The sequence below is a fragment of the Bos javanicus genome, chromosome 18, assembly GCF_032452875.1.
Source record: "Bos javanicus breed banteng chromosome 18, ARS-OSU_banteng_1.0, whole genome shotgun sequence".
NCBI classification, from domain to species: Eukaryota; Metazoa; Chordata; class Mammalia; order Artiodactyla; family Bovidae; genus Bos; species Bos javanicus.
In genome coordinates this window covers 48,288,145-48,305,872 of record NC_083885.1, presented here as the reverse complement: position 1 = coordinate 48,305,872, position 17,728 = coordinate 48,288,145, and the positions used below count along the sequence as shown (strand labels likewise).

The 17,728-nt window shown below is 52.7% G+C and overlaps 2 protein-coding genes across 32 annotated transcripts in view; both read right to left on the bottom strand.

Annotated features, from left to right (window-relative positions):
• Nucleotides 1-2,069, bottom strand: part of CATSPERG (cation channel sperm associated auxiliary subunit gamma) — a 30,357-nt gene extending 28,288 nt beyond the window's left edge. For 8 of the 31 annotated variants that reach the window (XM_061388099.1, XM_061388110.1, XM_061388118.1 and 5 more), the window contains exons 1-2: nucleotides 1,404-1,739; nucleotides 31-458 (exon numbers count right to left, since the gene is read on the bottom strand). In XM_061388099.1, the coding sequence (XP_061244083.1) occupies nucleotides 31-429 (399 nt within the window). In that variant the 5' untranslated portion in view covers nucleotides 430-458; nucleotides 1,404-1,739. Of the gene's footprint in view, nucleotides 1-30; nucleotides 1,744-1,844 lie in introns of those variants that run through there. The other 23 variants (XM_061388107.1, XM_061388111.1, XM_061388112.1 and 20 more) reach the window with 12 other exon arrangements.
• Nucleotides 2,070-4,525: 2,456 nt separating this feature from the next.
• Nucleotides 4,526-17,014, bottom strand: KCNK6 (potassium two pore domain channel subfamily K member 6). Its single transcript, XM_061388158.1, has 3 exons — nucleotides 16,188-17,014; nucleotides 8,620-9,015; nucleotides 4,526-8,458 (listed from the first exon to the last, which is right to left on the bottom strand). The coding sequence occupies exons 1-3, from the start codon at nucleotides 16,507-16,509 to the stop codon at nucleotides 8,238-8,240; spliced, it is 939 nt and encodes a 312-aa protein (XP_061244142.1). The 5' UTR covers nucleotides 16,510-17,014; the 3' UTR covers nucleotides 4,526-8,237.
• Nucleotides 17,015-17,728: the final 714 nt, after the last annotated feature.

Here is a 17,728-nt window from a genome sequence, read left to right as displayed (position 1 = left end):
TGAACATCCCCTGCCCCCGCACCCACTCACCACCTCTCCTGTGCAGGAGTAGTTGATCTTCAGGTAGTAAGGAAAGCCCAAGTATGTCTGCAAGGAGATGGTGAGCAAATGTCCAGAGCCCAGAAGGGTGCAGCTCCAGGGCCTCTCCCATTCGTCTGCCCCCAGTCCCCTCACCTCGTCCCGGTCGATGGGCGCGTCCACTAGCAGGTCGAACACTTTGTCCACTGTGTACAGCTCTTGATCGACGAAATGATCAATCGCGTCGTTCTTGCCTACTGACTCTAAGTTGTTCAGGACAACCTGCCAGGTGCATTCCTGGGTTTCCTGTATCGCCCACAACCTCCACGGTGCCAACAGCACCACCAGCAGTGCCCACAGCGCCCACAGGACTCGGAGCCTCGGCCACGGAGCAGGGCCAACAGGGAACATCTCGGGCAAGTGGGTAACGTGGCTTCAACCTGGGGAAGGCGGAGGTCACCAGCCGGCCAGACTGTTCTTGGTAGGCGCCGTCTTAGATCCCGCCTTCTTCCTGCGCCCCGCCCAGTCCCTGCTCCTGGTCCCGCCTCTGCTCAGATGTCTGGCCCCACCCCTATTCTTGCTCCTAGCCTCACTCCTACTTTTGCTCCTGGCTCCGGTCCTGTTCTTGCTCCAGGTTCCTTTCCTGCTCTCGCTCCTGGCTTCTCGCCTGTTCTTGCTCCACGTTCCTCTCCTGCTCTCGCTCCTGGCTTCTCTCCTGTTTTTGCTCCCGGCTCCGCCTGTGCTCTTGCTCCTGGCTTCTCTCCTGTTCTTGCTCCTGGCTCCACCTCTGCTCCAGACCTCCGGCGGGCAACTACTGCTCTTCCGGATCCCGCCTCTGCGGCTACTCCAGGGCTCTCCCCTACTGTTGCTCCTGGCCATGCCCGTACCTCTGGTTTCGCCCCGCCTCCCAGCCTCACCCCTTAACCTTGCCCTATCCTTCTTTGCTCTGCCTGTGCTCTGCCTCCGACACCTACTCTTCAGTCGGTCTCTATTTCTGTTTCCCGGTTTAGCTATGCCCCACTTATTGCCCCCAGTTCCTCTCCTCGCATACCTGGGCCTGGCTCCGCCCCCACGTCTTGCCCCGCCCCCCCACATTTCTCCGCACCGCCCCTTTCTCCGTGCTCGGGCCCTGCCCAGGTACAAGATCCTGCCTCTAGACCCGTCCCTCTCCCGAACCTGTACCTTCCCCACGCCCCACCTCTTCCCCTGTCCTCGCTTCGACTTCTCGCCTGTAGCTTGCCCCTCGCTAGTCTTCTGCGCCTTGTCCCTCCCCTTATCGATCCGCCCTCCCCCCTCATCCTGGGGGAGATGTTCTTCCCAAGCCCGTTCTTTGCCCCGCCCCCTCCTGTGACCCCGCCCCTTCTCGTTGGCGACCCTTTCTTTGCCTTGGGAACTCTCCTCGCCATTGGCCTTCCGATCGCTCCGCACCCTCTCTTCGCCCTGCACCTCCTCGTTCCCTGCCGGCGCTGCCTTGTCTGTCAGCACTTTCTCGGTCCTCACCTTCCCCCTGAACCGCGGTACCTTGTCTCCCCTCTTCTCGCCACCTCTTTCCATGCCCTGGATAGCCCAGCTCTAAGCTCCGCCTCTTCTAGCCCCGCCCCTATTCATCGCCCGGCTTCCTCTCTTGGCCTCACCAGGCACCTCGCCCCGCCCTCTCTCCGCCCTGCCCGTCCTGTGCCCAGTCCCTGGACTCTCCTCCTTTTCCTCAGCCTTTCCCCGCCTCGCCTCCCCCCGCCCCTCTCCTCCCCTTCTTAACCCCGCCCCCACCCCCTGCATCCCTCCCAGGGAGGCCCCAGGCACTCCCTCTTCTCCCTGCCCGGTGGTACCAGTCACTAAGTTAAAACCGGTCAACCGTCACTCTGCCGCTTCAGTCCCGCCCCTCTTGCCCGGTCTCAAAATGGCCGCCTACACTTCCACAACCGACTTCTGCTTTTCGCGAGGCACGCCTGTCTCCGTGGCAACGCGCTTCCCGACTAGCGTTTAAGGCTTAAGGGACAGAGGGAGGGAGAACTCAGCGCGGGCCCTGGACTGCAGAGGGAGCTGCGGACGAAGTTTGTGATAGGAAGGCCTTCAGGGAGTTCCTATTGGTCGTTCTGGCCTACTTATCCTTCTACCCAATCAGACTTTGATATCACAATTCTAGTGAAAAAAAAAATTAGGGCTCCGTGTGGGAAATTAATCTGAATGCGGTTTAAAACCCTCCTCTGCAGAACAAAGACAAAGGCAGTCATATCATAGCGTTGTCTTGAGAAGTCAATAAGATAACACGTGAAGACTACCTGGCACAAATAAATATTCAATAAGTTAACAGTTTTCACTGGTACTCTGACGCCTACTAGTTAAGGACTCAGACTGTCTTTTTATTTTATTTTGCTGCTGGGATCATAGTTACCCCACCAGTGACTGAACCTGAGCCCCCTGCAGTGGAAGCTGGAGTCCTTGCCACTGAACCGCCAGGGAATTCCCCAGACCATGACTTTTTGATGGACTGCAAAGCTGACTTTAAACTCCAGTGGTTTTCAAACTTCAGAGTGCATTAGACTCAATCAGAAGGGCTTGTTAAAACAGGTTTAGGCTCCACCCCCAGGGATTTAGATTCCCTGAAGTCAGGTATGGATGTGAGAGTTGGACTGTGAAGAAAGCTGAGCGCCAAAGAATTGATGCTTTTGAACTGTGGTGTTGGAGAAGACTCTTGAGAGTCCCATGGACTGCAAAGAGATCCAACCAGTCCATTCTAAAGGAGATCAGTCCTGGGTGTTCTTTGGAAGGAATGATGCTAAAGCTGAAACTCCAATACTTTGGCCACCTCATGCGAAGAGTTGACTCATTGGAAAAGACTCTGATGCTGGGAGGGATTGGGGGCAGGGGGAAAAGGGGACGACAGAGGATGAGATGGCTGGATGGCATCACCGACTCGATGGACGTGAGTTTGAATGAACTCCGGGAGTTGGTGATGGACAGGGAGGCCTGGCGTGCTGAGGTTCATGGGGTCACAAAGAGTCGGACACGACTGAGCGACTGAACTGAACTGAAGTCTTTAGATGGGGCTGGAGCATTTGCATTCCAGGTGATGCTGATACTAATGGTCTGGGGACAACACCCTGGGAACCTTCCATACCTCCCCAGGACCCCAGGGAAACATCCAAACTAAACTGTTTTCCAGAGTTCTGCATAAACTGATGCCTGTTGTCCCTCCTGTCCACTCATCTGTTTCTCTCTGTGGTCCAAAGCCTAGTCTTGAGTATCCTTGAGAGCCAGTATGCTGGCTCTCCTCTGAACTGTGCACACACTATAAACCCCTTCTGGAATACCATTCCCTACTTTGTCACCACCTGAGCATTTTCCTTCCTTCATGTCTTGTCTGTGATACAGGAGCAGCCCTCATCCCTCCCCTGACCACACTAGGCTATGGCTGCCTGGGAATGGGTCTCTGTCTCCCACTGCATCACAGGCTCTGTGAGGGCAGGCCTGGGGCTTTATCTATCATTGTTGTTTCCAGTTCTGTGCAACACAGCACAGAATAAGTGTTCCATGTAAATAAAGAGCTGATGAAAGTCTGTGCCCCCCCACCCACTAGCCCATCCCCACAGACCAGGGAGGGTGACTTCATCTGAGGGAAGAAACTCAGCAGCTGTGCACCTGAGCCCTTCTAGACTCACAGAGGCTGAGAGACTGGGGTGTCCTCATGGTACCCCCTGACTTTGGAATATAACCACACCAGGAAAAAGTGCCTCTGTTACTGACATGCCCAACATATACCCTACAGTTTCATTTATGCTAGCAAAAGACTAGCAGCCACCCACATGTCCATTAGTGAAACATGGAAATAACTTGGACTTCCTCAGTGGCTCAGTGGTAAAGAATCTGCCTGCCAGTGAGGGAGACGCAGGAGACATGGGTTCGATCCCTGGGTCAGGAAGATTCCCTGGAGTAGGAAATGGCAACCCACTCTAGTATTCTGTGGGATGTGTGTCCTAGAGGAGGCACAGCAGACATAAAAAAGGATATAAGGGACTTCCCTCATGGTGCAGTGGATAATAATCCACCTGCAATGCAGGGGACACGGGTTTGATCCCTGGTCTGGGAAGATTCCACATGCTGAGGAGCAACGAAGCCCATGCACCACAACTTCTGAGCTGATGTGCTGCAACACCTGAAGCCTACAAGCTTTAGGGCCCGTGAGCCACAACTAATGAGCCCCTGTCCTACAACTCCTGAAGCCTGTGCTCTGCAATGAGAAGCCCACGTACTGCAACAAAGGGTAGCCCTTGCTCACTGCAACTAGAGAAAGCTCACACACAGAAATGAAGACCTAGTGCAACCCCAAATAAAAACAAATAAAAAAAAAAGAAAAGGATATGAGACCTACTCTTGCGCCTCTGAAATGATCTCTGAATGACACTTGAGTTGGTAAAAAAAAAAAAAAAAAGCAAGGTGCAGAAAAAGAATATTAGAAAAGCATATAAAAATTATATATGCATATATGAGACATATAATATGAAAAAGGTACAGAAATGAGCCAATATTTTATTGAGCACCAGACACTGTTCTAAGAGATTTACAGATATTGCTTAATTCTCCAACAAGTCCACGAGGTAGGTGCTGTTATACCACTTCACGGATTGGCGAACAGCACAGGAAGGTGAAATGAGTGGCCCAAAACCACAGACTTGGGAATGACAGAGTTCAGATTTATACCCAGGGACTTTGCCTCCAGAGTCTGTGATTGTAACTACCCCACCATTCAGTACCACTTTTGCAAAGTGAAAGAAAACAATTAATGACACATGTATACACACAGGTATATTGCTGGTACATGCCTAGGAGACCTGAGAAAATCTGTCATCACAGCCCACATACAGGAGAAAGACTTATTTCTATTGAATATTCTTCTACTTTTTCCATTTTTAAGTGTGCACTTTTTTTTTTTTTTTAAGTATCTGAAATGAGCAGGGCCTGGTTTCTTTTAGAAGAAGGAATCTGGAAGGAGAAGTGGTGGGGAGCAGAAGCCAGATCACACAGGCACCTTCCTCCCTCAAGCAACTGCCTCTCACCCAGCTACTGACTTTAGCAGCAGGGTCAACAACTGTGCTGAGGAGCCAGGAAGGCTGGGAGACTGAGAAAGAACTAGATAGTGGATATTTCTGAGCCTCCATGTGGCAAGGTGACCAAAAAAAACAAAAATCCTCATCTAAATCTCCGTCTTGCACTTCCTGTGTGATCTTGGATAAGTTGTTTAACCTCTCTGGGCCTCCTGTCCTCATCTGCAATATGGAGAATGTACATGACTTACAGAGTTGCTGAGAGCATAAAATAAATTCTGCTGTATCAAGAGCTTGGAACAGTGCCTGGCAGGTAGTAAATCCTATATAAGTGTTCTCTCTCGTGTTATTAAAATGATTTTGTGTGACTTCTTAGCATCATTTGACAGTGTTGACTTTTCCCTTTTTAAAAGTCTCTCAACTCTCACCAATATTTCCCACTCTCCTGGTTTTCCTACTCCTCTCTTGAACTTCCTTTCTGCCTCTTTTGTAAGTTCTTCTCTTTGGTTGAGGGGTCATTGCTCATCATATGGGACTATGTTAATTAGAAAAAGAAGTCCCCCCTGAAAAAAAAGAAAAAGAAATCCCCTTTGGGCATATTCAGCCCTGAACTTCAACTCCAAGTTGTTTCCACCCTGCCGTCCAGGCAACCCTTATGCAGGTCCCTACCTGCATAATTATACATCATCATCCTGGCTGACTAGTTTGTTGATAGCTCCCATTCTCCCAACTTTCTGTCTTTCTAATATAAGCCCAGTTTTGTTCAAGTATTTCCCAGCCTGCAAACTAAAACCTCAGCCCCAGCCTCAGTCCCTGGTGGCAGGGGAAATCCTGAGGAATTCAAGCTAATCATAGTGATGCCATGATCACTCTGGCCGATGATTGACTCAGGAGCCAATTTTGGTCAATGATTTGGAAGAGGAAGTCTGCTGGGAGACACTGGGAAAAGGTTTCCTTCTTTCCAAAGAGGCACCATGGGAAGATACACCCCTTTCCCTCTTCTTGCACTAAAAATTAACATGTCTTTTTGTGATGCCTGGACCTGTGGCAGCCACTTTGTGGCCATGAGGAGAGCCCATGTGGGAGCCAAGCCTTCAGCTGAGGGTAATAGAGCAGAGAGACAGGGAATCAAGGAACACAAGACCCTGTTGGAGTTGTGAACTGTATCATACCCAGAGATCTCTCCAACTTGGGTGATATACAATATACAACCATCTCACTGCTTCAGTCAGTGCCAGTCAGGATTGTGTTACTTGCAACCCAAATCCTTCCTTACTGATGTATACGCTATGGCTGATTTCTCAAGGCTGGTCTTCTCTTCATTCCCACCCAGGGCTGTCAATACCCACCTTCATAGTCTTGGTTTCCTCATCTGTCTGCAGCCTCAACCACCCCCTAAGTCCTTGCTCCGAGGGTCCTGTGACTTCCTGCTTCCTTCTCCTGGGTGTCCCTTTAGCCCTTCACAGCCACCATTCCAAACAAGCCTCAACATCTCCCTACAAATTTGTTTTCTCGCAGGTCCCCGACCTCGGGGGCAGCTGAGCGTTGTCGGACCTTCCCCTGGCCTTGTCCCTCCCAAGTCTGTAAGCCTTATGGCCCGTCCACCTGGCCTTCTGAGCATACCTTGACTTGCCCCCTCCTCCCCTTCCCTCAGCCTCACCCAGTCCCACTGTCTCCTGCTTCACTCCTGCCCCAGCCTCCCCTGGGCACCCAGCCTGCCCCCCGCCACCCCACAAACATACAGCAGCAAAAGCCCAAATCTAACCATGGCCCTCTCCTGCTCAGATCCCTTCCATGGCTCTCTAGTGCCCTCAAGAAAGAAGCCAAGTTCCCAAGATGGTCATTTAAGGACACTTACAATGTGCCCACATCCAATGATACTACTACATTATCTTCTTCATGTGTAAAGTACCCAGAACAGGGCCTAGCCAAAGAGAGCATCCCAGAATAACATGGCAGGCTCTGTGAAACCATCTTTTGAACTATCATTATTGCCATTTTACTGATGAAGAAACCAAGGAAATAGGGGCAAAATGACCACCGAAAGACACAGGCAGGACACCGCTGAGTTGGGATTTGAGCCCAGACAGGCTGGCTCCAGCTGGAGAAGGGCATGGCAACCCACTCCAATATCCTTGCCTGGAGAATCCCATGGACAGAAGAGCCTGGTGGGCTACAGTCCATGGGGTCGCAAAGAATCGGACACAACTGAGCAACTAACAGACACAAGCTGGCTCCAGAGCCCAGGGGACATAATGTAATTAGTTCTTGGTAAACAGGAACAGCTGTTACAATGGTGTCTCACTAAAAGCAGTACCTTCCATACTGGGCTAGGATCCCATCTCAGCTTCCTGGAAGACTCTATTATACAGGCCTACCCCAGGCATATCCAAATATGTCTAGCTCCCTGGACACACTGGAGGAAAATGAGTCAGGTACACCTTCTTCCCCAGACTGACTACTCTTCAGATTTCAGGTCTGAGTGCAGTTGCCCCTTCCCCCAGGAAGCCCTCCCTGACCTTCCCGGCTGGATTGGGTACATTCCCTGTGCTTCGTCTACCCCAGCCCTGACCACCCTGCACCTTCCCCTGCCCCCACTAATGAAGTCCTGCCTGTTATGAACTGTCACTGTATGGGAGACAGGACAGCGAGCCCCATGAGAGCAGGGCCCAGAGCATCTGGAACACTGTGGTGGCCCCAGCGCTGCCCAGCACGGATTGGCACAGAGGAGGGAGTTTTGAATGAGGGAATATATTCTTCCCACTTGACCCAAGAGGTGAATCAAGGCTCAGAGGGGGCCAGTCACTGGCCCGAGGTGAAGTGATCAATCTAGCACCTGAAATGAGGTCTGAGCCCAGAGCCTGGGAGAATCAGCAGGTGATGAGTGGCTACTCGGGTGAGAGAGGCAGATGGCATGAGGCAAAGACTGAGAAATACAGAGTCGGTGAGAAAGTCAGGGACGCAGAGTGTGCGGGGAGGCGGGAGGAGGGGCAGGGGAAACAAGGCAGTGCTGCTTCCTGGATCAGGGCGGCGCTCAGGCCGGTCAAAGGGCAGACAGTGGAGGCAGGGCCTCAGGAACACCAGGGTGTGCTTGTAGACAGGCTAGTCCATCGGTTCCAGTCCCGAGGGCCCCTCAGCCGCAGGCCTGGTCTGCAGCTGACCTGACACTTGCCCCAGCTACCTGGGGATGGAGGCGTAGTCCACGTGCGAGCCGGTGGTGAGCTGCTGGTGTGGCTCGGGCTCGGGGCTCAGGATGTCCACCCGGTCATCTTCCTCCGCAAAGCTGGTGGGGCACGGAGTGGGCAGCAGGATGAGCTCTGTGAGGCCATGAAGGTCAGACACACGGCGGAAAGTCTGCACCAAGAGCACCATGGCGACCAGGCCCAGGAAGAGGTAGACTGCAGAGATGGCGGAGAGGCAATGAGTGGACCCAGCCCGCCCACATCATGGCCATGGAGCTACGGGATCCCCCAGGATGGGGTTGTGATTCTCAATGTCCCATGGGGCCAGGTTACCCTCACACCAGCCCTCAGTCCCCAGACAGCCTAACCCCACTCACCTGTGACTAACAACTTGTAGACGGCCCGGGAGGGCTGGCCGGGGGCCTCTCCCGGAACGTAATCACCCAGGCCGATGGTGGACAGAGAGATGAAGCAGAAGTAGAAGGCATCCAGGAAGCTCCAGGCCTCCTCAAGGTGGGCAAAGATGGCGGCTGGCACCAGGAAGCAGACGGTCACCGTGACCCCCAGCAGGATGGCCAGGTGCCAGCGGGCTGCCTTCCGGGGGGTGCAGCCCCAGCGCTGGCTCACCCAGGACAGGGGCGTGTGGGTGAGCAGTAGCGACAGGCGCTGGGCTGAGGCGGTCAGTAGCAGCATGGTGACTGGGACGCCCAGGAGCGCAAAGGCGATGGAGAAGGCCTTGCCCCCGTCGGTCAGTGGCGTCGTGTACCCGTAGCCTGCGGGAGTCAGGGGGAAATCCTTCGGCCCACTCAGCATCCACTCTGGAGTCTGTGATTGCCCTAAACTGAAGACTAATTTCAGCCTCAAAGCCACCCCTCCCAGACTCTCTTATCTCCGGTGATGGCACCTCCACCCTCCCCACGGCTCAGGCTGAGAGCCTGGTGTCATCCTCCGCTCCCTTGTCACTCACATCCACTCTGTTGTCTCAACTTTTGCACAGAGCCCAAACCTACCCACTTTCCCCCTCACTCCACCCCAAGGCTTCATCCTGGTCCTGTCTACCGGCAGCCTCCTCCCTGGTCTCCCTTCTCCCCCCATGCAGCCAGAGGGACCCTGTGAACTCGGGAGTCAGGTCATGTCCCTCCCCTGCTCAGGGCCCTCTTGTGGCTCCATCTCAGGTCAAAGTGCTTTGTCTGGTAACCCACGGACACCACACAATCCAACAGGGCAGCGTGCGCCCTGCAGGGGGTGCAGGTTCTCTCAGGGGTCCGGGAAGATCCCCCATGCTGCAAGGCAACTAAGCCTCTGCGCAACTGCTGGCGCCCACATGCCCTAAAGCCAGTGTTCCACAATGAGAAGCCCACACACTGCAACTAGAGAGTAGCCCCCACTCTCCTCAACTAAAGGAAACCCACGGGCAGCAATGAAAACCCAGGGCAGCCAGAAATAAAACAATTTTTAAATGGGTGTGACAAGCCCCACCGTGCTCTTGGAGGAAGGTCAGTATGGGTGTGAGTTCTGCAAACAGAAATACGACAAAGGGGAATTCAGGTGTTGGTGAAACTGGCTCACTTTGGCAATGCGTAATTTCCCAAATAAATCAGACCAAAGGGTCAGAGATATGACTGGGGTGGTAAGGGGTCTGATTCATGTTGACAGTAAAATGTCTTGCCCAAAAGACCACAGATCCAGCCTTGTGGTCCATAAGAAAGTGTGAAAGCATTGCCCATACGAGCAGCTTTCCCCTGAGCCCATCTTCCACACAAAAGGATCCCCTGACTCTGACTTTTTTTAAAAACAACAACAAAAAAGTATTTATTTATTTGACCGAGCCAGGTCTTCTTAATTGAAGCATGTGGGATCTAATTCCCTGACCAGGAATTGAACCTGGGCCCCCTGCATTGAAAGCGTGGAGTCTTAGCCACTGGACCACAGGAAAGTCTCCCCCTGGCTTTTATATAGTCAAAGGAATCGAAAGCAGGGGCTCAAGAGATACCTGCACAGCCATGTTCATAGCAGCATTCTTCACAATAGTCAGAAGGTGGAAACAACCCTTGTGGCCACCGATGGGTGAATGAATCAACAAAATGTAAGTGCAAACAATGCGATATTATTCAGCCTTTGAAGGAAGGAAATTCTGATACATGCTACAACATGGATGAATCTTGAGGATATTATGCTAAGTGAAAGAAGCCAGTTGCAAAAAGACAAAGCCTCTGCAATTCCATTTATATGTGGCACTTAGTGTAGTCAAAATCATAGAGACAGGGGACTGCCCTGGTGGTCCACTGTCTAAAACTCAGTGTGCTCCCAATCCAGGGGGCCTGGATTTGATCCCTGGTCAGGGAACTAGATCCCGCATGTCGCAACTAAAGATTCTGCAGGCAGCAACGAAGACCGAAGATCATGTGTGCCACAACTAAGATCTGGTTACAGCCAAATAAATGAATTAATTTTTTAAAATAATAAAATAAACATTAAACAAATCACAGAGACAGAAAGTAGAACAATGGTTGCCAGGAGTCGAGGAAAGGGCAAGTGTGGAATCAGCATATACAAGGGTATAGATTCAGTTTTGCAAGATCCAAAGAGTTCTGGCAACTTCCCTGGGGGTCCAGTGGTTAAGAATCCACCTTCCAATGCAGGGGATGTGGGTTCAACCCCTGGTCCCGCTGAGGGACTAAGATCCCACATGCCTCAGGGCAACTAAGTCTGTGTTCCACAACTAAAGAGAAGCCCCTACACCACAACAAAGACCTGATGCAGCCTAAATACATAAATAAATATTAAAAGAAGAGTTCTGGAAATGGGTGCTGGCACTGGTTGTACAACAGTATGAATATACCTAATACCACTGAACTGTACACTTGAAAATGGTTAAGATAGTAAATTTTATGTGTATTTCGCCCCAGTTAAAAAAAAAAAAAAAAAAACTAGGGAAAAATAAAGGATCCTCTAGATCTTGTTGGATACGTGGCTACCGGGAATAAAGACATTCCCTCTTCCAGTGCAGCTAGATGTGGTCTGGAATAATTTATGGCCCAGGAGATATAGATGAAAGAAGCAAGTAACTTCAGAAAGTGTCCTTAAAGATAGGGAGACGCCTATCTCCCTTCTTTACTCCCTCCTCCTGCTGACTGGATCACAGATAGGAAGGCTGGAGCTGAGCAGCCATCTGGGACCATGAGATGAACTTGGGAATAGAAACCGCGCCTGGCCTGAGAGTTATATTGGAACCTGAAGGTCTCTGACCATGCAGCACCAATCTGGTCTTGGACTGACTCCCTTGAACGTGAGCAAGAAATAAACTCCCATTGTATTTAAGCAACTGTTATTTGAGGTTTATCACTTATGGCTCCAAGCTTCATTAATACAAGGATTTTGATGGAGAAACTCTAGCAGCCTGGCTGAAAGGACAGGTTTGCAAATGACATGAAATTCTTATAAACAGAAAAAATCAGAGTTAGAATAGAGTTGGGGGCGGGGAGGGGGGGGCTTCCCTGGTGGTCCAGGAACTAAGACTCTGGACTCCAAATGCAGAGGGCTGGGGTTTGATGCTTGGTCAGGGAACTAGATTCCATATGCCACAACCAGGAGTTTGCATGCTGCAAAGAAGATCGAAGATCCCTCGTACCCCAACTTTGACCCGGGGCAGCCAAATAGATAAACAAATATTTTTGAAAAACTAGTGAATATTTAAAAAAGAAAGAAAGAAGAATAGAATGTGGGCTATGAGCCTCAACTGGCTACTTCCAAGAGTTGAGTCCAAAGCAATGCTTTGTTATTTGGTCCCTGTGTGATATTGGCCAAGTGACTTCTCTCTGAGCCTGTTTCCTCAGAGTACTTGAAAATGGTCTCATAAATGATCCCTTCCTTGAGTACAGGTTGGGACAGGGCACCTAGCATAGTCATGGAAAGAGTCAGCAAGACTGTGATGCTTGCTCCCTCTCCGCATTCCCAGTTCCAAGTGGGCCGACTCCTCCAGCCCTGGCCTCAACTGCAGTAAGGCTGCCTGAACCAGCTCCAGGCCTCAGATCTTTCTCAGAAGACTAGGGCCTGTGACAAGCCCAGGAACGCTGTGGGAGAGGCCTCTCTGAATGTTGTCGGGTTTTCATTTCTCTAGATATATTCAGGGCTCCCGGCTTTGCCAACAGCACTAATGATAAATGAGGCTCTGTCAAGCTCGGTTATTATTACTGACATGTCTCATGGACACAGCCTTCCTGCTTGACCAAGCTTGAGTCAGGCCCCTCTGAGTTCTCTTCATGACTAAGCCCGGTTTTAGCAGGAATCCTAAGTTAAGGATCTGTCTGCAATGTGGGCGATGTATGTTCAATCTCTGGTCAGGAAGATCCCCTGGTGAAGGGAATGGCTACCCACTGCAGTATTTGTGCCTGGAGAATTCCATGGACAGAGGAGCCTGACAGGCTACAGTCCATGGGATCGCAAAGAGTTGGACGCAACAATGCCACTAAGTTTATTTAGGGAGAATCCCCCACACTTGACATCTGATCAAATTTCTCATTATCCACCACTTGTACTGAAGTCCTTGGCAGTCTTTAACAAGAATCCTATTAAGCCAATTTAGCAAGAATCCCCTTAGCATCCATGTCGCCTCTTAGTACTTTTCCATCCACTAGTCCCCTCCTTCTGCTCTCAGCTCTAAACCTCCAGCTGTCTTTGCTATACTCTGAATTGAGGTCAATCTCTCTCCCCTATTGCAATAACTTACCATTTTTAAGGAATGTCAGACATTTTTTTACGATATACGTGTATCACCCTTCATCATTCATGGAAGCCTAAGAAGTAGTGTGGTGCACTGGTTAAGAGCATGGGACTCTGGGGAATTCCTTAGTGATCCAGTGATTTAAGACTCCATCTTCCAATGCAGGGGACTTGCGTTCGATCCCTGGTTGGGGAACTAAGATCCCACCAGCCACAGGGCAACACACCTCACGTGCCACAACTACTGGGCCTGTGTGCTCTAGAGCCCGTGCTTCATAACTAGAGACGGTCTAGTGCCACAAGAGAAGCCTGTGTGCTGCAACTAGAGAAAGACCACGTACCACAACAAAGACCCAGTGCATCCAAAATTAAAAAAAAAAATTTTTTTTATTTAAAAAAAGAGCATGGGACTCTGAGGCCTGACAGCCTTGGTTCAAACCTGCACTCTACACTTCCTAGCTGTGTGGCCTTGGGCAAGTTGTCCAACCTCTCTGGGCCTCAGATTCTATTGCTAAGAAACAGGACCACAAACAGCACCTGGCTCACAAGGCTTATTGTGATGAGTGAGTTAAAGTCCATACGTGGCGTGGTTAAGTCTTCTACCAGGTCTTCCTATTCCTGTGAAGTAGGGAATGTGATTATCCCCATTTTGCAGATGACGGAGGACACAGAGGACTAGAGATCAGCAGTGGCTGAACAGGAATCTGAACCTGTGCCTGCCTTGAGTTTGGCTTCTTCACCTATCCTGCCTGGGATAACTTCTCAGAAGGCAGGATCTAGGAAGAGACAGGGAGAGTGAAGCCCCGAAGCAGGTTGGGCAGGCTCAGCCAGCAAGTGGCCAGCGTCTGTGAGATCCAGCCCAGCTGCTGTGGCCGGGTTTGCTGGTCCACTTGATAGTGACAAAAGGCCCTCCCGGTGACAAATGGCAAAGGCCATTGTCAGCAGGGATGGGGAGTTAGGTGTGTGGGCTAGCTGAGCCCCAGACCCCTCCCCAGTCCAAATCCTAGCATGCTCAATTGCTAAGCCATGTCCAACTCTTTGCGACCCCATGGACAGTTGTAGCTCTCCAGGCTTCTCTGTCCATGGAATTTTCCAGGCAAGAATACTGGAGTGGGTTGCTATTTCCTTCTCCAGGGGATCTTCCCAACCCTGGGATCGAACCTGCATCTCCTCAGTCTCCTGGATTGGTAAGCAAATGCTTTACCACTTGAGTCTCCTGGGAAGCCAAATATTAGCAAAGAGGCAAAGAGGAAGTTTGTGGGCTGGGGAGGGGTTGTGGGAGGTCCAGCAGAGACTGACAAACAAAGGGATTTTCCAGGTCTGAGGAGCACTGAGGTGAGGGATTTCCCAGGTAGGGCTGAGGGGTGAGGTGTGTTGGTCCTACTTGAGGCTGTAGAAGTCCAGAGAAGGGGATCTGTGGGGTCCAGTTAGTAATCTGAAATCAGAGGCCAGTGTCCTGGTTTGAAACAGATCCTGGTTTGGGGCTGGGGTCCTGGGTCCAGAGGAAGAAGGGGAACAGGCACCAGTGGGATTACAAATGGGATTAGGAGGGGGTGGTTCTCAGGTAGAGGGGGCTTCTGAGCCCAAGGATGCCTGAGCCAACATGATGGGGGGAGACAATGCTAAGGGGATGATGGGAGGGGGCGTGTGTCTCATGTCCTGGCTCAGAGTGTCCAGGGTAGAAAGCGGTAATGGTCTTGAGTGAATAGTGGGGAGGGTTCTGGGGTACAAAGAGCCTGGAGCATCCTTGATGGAGGGAGAGTCCAAACCAGGCTGGGACAGAGTTGGGGCAAAAGGTCCCAGCTGTGGGTCTGGAGGAGACTAAAGGGGTCCCGGGTCCCAGGTCCCAAGGAGGTTCCCTTTCTTGAGAAATTCATGGTGGACAGGGGGAGTCCAGGGGCGGGGGCAGCAGGTTCGGAGAGTAGAGTCCCTGGGCTGGTACCCTGGTTGGGGGGTGGGTGGATTCTTGTCTCAAGGATAGCATGTGTGACCAGCGTTGGGGTCCCAGGTATTCTGGGGCTCTTATAAGGAGTATCAGGGACCAGAGATTGGTGACAGTCTCAGCTAAGGTTGTCACATTCAAAGAGGCCCCTATAGAATTCCCTGGTCGTCCAGTGGTTAGGACTCTGAGCTTCCACTGCAGAGGGCACAGGTTAAATCCCACATGCTGAGTGGAGAGGTCAAAATAAATAAATAGAGGCCCCCGTGGGAAGTCCCTGGTCTGAAAAACACTAGGGGTTTTTGCTGGAGCTGTTTTGGGACTGGAGGAGTGGAAGTCCTGGGTGAGGACCTTCTGGTTAGAAAGTCAATGGTTCTTCCTGGAAGGCGCTCGAGTTCTCTCCCACACTTCCACAGCTGAGAGCTGCAGAATTGCAGGGGTGTCCCTAATGGAAGGAAAGCCCTGCATTGAGGGCTCCCCCAATACAAAGGAGATGCCAAGAAGGAGTGGGATGTGAAGAGGGGTCTTGTGTCTAGAGTCAGGGCTACCTGCAGGGAAGTATGACAGTGGTCAGGAGGAGGGCAGGGGCCCTTGCTGGGGAGTGGTCTAGGTCCAGAGGGGTGGAAGTCTGAGATGGATTCCCTGGGTCTTTGCTGAGGGATCTCTACTGGCAGTAAGGTCTTTAGTGATGGTGCCTGGAGAGGGTCTGGAGATTCAGGGTCCTCACTGGGCCACCAGGGCCAGGAGGAGACTGGGGTAAGGCTTCTGGAAGGACACATCCCAGAAGGATGTATTTGCAGAATCAGCAGACAGTGTTGGAGGGGATGGAGGTCTGAGCCAGAGAGAAGGGCTGAGGTCCTGGGTGGCTAATGGGGAGAGGGTCTCAGGCAGAGGGCCCTGGGTTCTCAAAGGAGGTCTCTGAGGATTGTTCTAGGCCTAGAGGGGACTAGACCCAGGTCTCCAAGGTAGTTAAGGCAGAGAAAGGGAGCCCTAGATGCTTGCCCGAAGGTACTTTGAGGATGGCCCCGGACCCCAAGAGAACTGCGGGACTTCCTACTGGGAGGAAAGGTCTGGATGGGGACTCCCCAAGGTGGAGGATCCCACAAGTGTGGGTCCCTGGTTCTCATCAAGGGGTTTTGAGGGCATCCTGGGTTCAGAGTTAATTGAGACTGATCTGCTGGGATCGGGGTATTTCGTGGTGGCTCTGGGGTCCCTAGGGAGGCGAGGGGGAGCGGGGGATCTCGGGTCCTCGTGGGCCGGGGGCTCAGGGCGGCGCTCACGTACCCACGGTGGTGACCAGCGTGCTGGCGAAGAAGAGAGCCGAGGCGAAGTCCCAGGCGGGGTCCGAGGCATTGGCAGACCCGGAGGCATTGGCGAGCGCGGCGCGCCCCAGTCGTCCGGCCGCCAGCACCCGCTCCACGAAGGCGTCCAGGGCGGGGGCGGCCACACACGGGCTGCGCCGCAGCAGCTGCTGGCGCAGCATCCGCAGCTCGGCTCGGAGGCGGGCTTCGTGCGGCCCCTCCAGCCGGGCTACCAGCAGCGCGCCCAGCACCAGGTACGCGATATATACTGCCAGGGCGCCCGCCAGGAGCGCACCCCGCCGCATGGCTCAGCCGGTCGGCCCGCCTAGCCCCCCGCCGCCCCGCTGACGTGGCCCCCGCCTCCCGATCGTCCGGCGCCGGGCTTCAGTTCCGGGAGTGCTCGACGCGCTGCCACCAGCTACCCAAAGAGGAAGAAAAGAAAAAAGGGGAGGGGCCGAGGTGGAGGAAACTGAGGCACGCCCCACCACCAGGTGTGGGCACCGAGGGGGAGGAGCCCAGCGCTCCCGGACCTAGGAGACCGGCAGGATGCTCCCTCCCCCGAGCGGGCGGCTCCCTGTGCCAGAGAGAATCCGAAAACTCCTTTACGCCCGCGGACCGAGGAGTCGCTGCCCGACTGCGCCGCACCCGGGCGCTTGGCTGAGGGGCCAGAGGGACAAACTGAAATCCAGCCCTCCATCCATTCGTCAAGTCGTGCGTTCTGGAGTGGGAATGCATCCACCTGGAGGGGACGCCACAAAGGGGGACACCACAGGGCCAGGTGTCACCTGTGCCTTCACAGACTGGGGATCCTTGCTGCTGCTGCTGCTAAGTCGCTTCAGTCGTGTCCGACTCTGTGCGACCCCAGAGACAGCAGCCCACCAGGCTCCCCCATCCCTGGGATTCTCCAGGCAAGAACACTGGAGTGGGTTGCCATTTCCTTCTCCAATGCATGATCCTTAGCTAGTCACTTAAATCTTTGCTCAGCTCCCACTTTGTGCCCGGCCCTTTGCTGGTTGATGCCAGGGAAACAGCAGCGACCAAGGCTGTCCTGGGTCCTGCCCTCAGGGGGCTCCCAGCACTTCAGCAGAGTGACAGATCAGAGGATCAGGGGCTGTGATGAGGGAAGCAGAGAGACAGGGGCTGGGATGGCGATGCCTACAGGACTGTGGAGCCAGGACTCATAACTGAGAGACCAGAACAGTATTCAAGTTCCCCAGAAAAGGCTCAGAGGGTAAAGCGTCTTCCTGCAGTGCGAGAGACCTGGGTTCGATCCCTGGGTTGGGAAGATCCCCTGGAGAAGGAAATGGCAACCCACTCCAGTACTCTTGTCTGGAAAATTCCATGGACTGAGGAGCCTGGTAGGCTACAGTCCATGGGGTCGCAAAGAGTCAGACACGACTAAGCAACTTCATAACTTCATACACAGGAGGAAAGGGAAAGCCACAGTGACAGGGTCACTTGCTGACATCCTTCCGGAATACTATCACTCCTCAGAAGTCATTTCTACCATTATCTTTGCCTGAG

Bases quoted from the DNA above. Each gene is read 5' to 3' on its own strand.
- KCNK6 (XM_061388158.1), bottom strand. From the start codon at position 16,509: ATGCGGCGGGGTGCGCTCCTGGCGGGCGCCCTGGCAGTATATATCGCG. The intron at 9,016-16,187 runs GTACGTGAGCGC...TGACTCCCGCAG, and splicing joins CACGCTGGTCACCACCGTGG to GCTACGGGTACACGACGCCA. The intron at 8,459-8,619 runs GTGAGTGGGGTT...CCATCTCTGCAG, and splicing joins CTACAAGTTGTTAGTCACAG to TCTACCTCTTCCTGGGCCTG.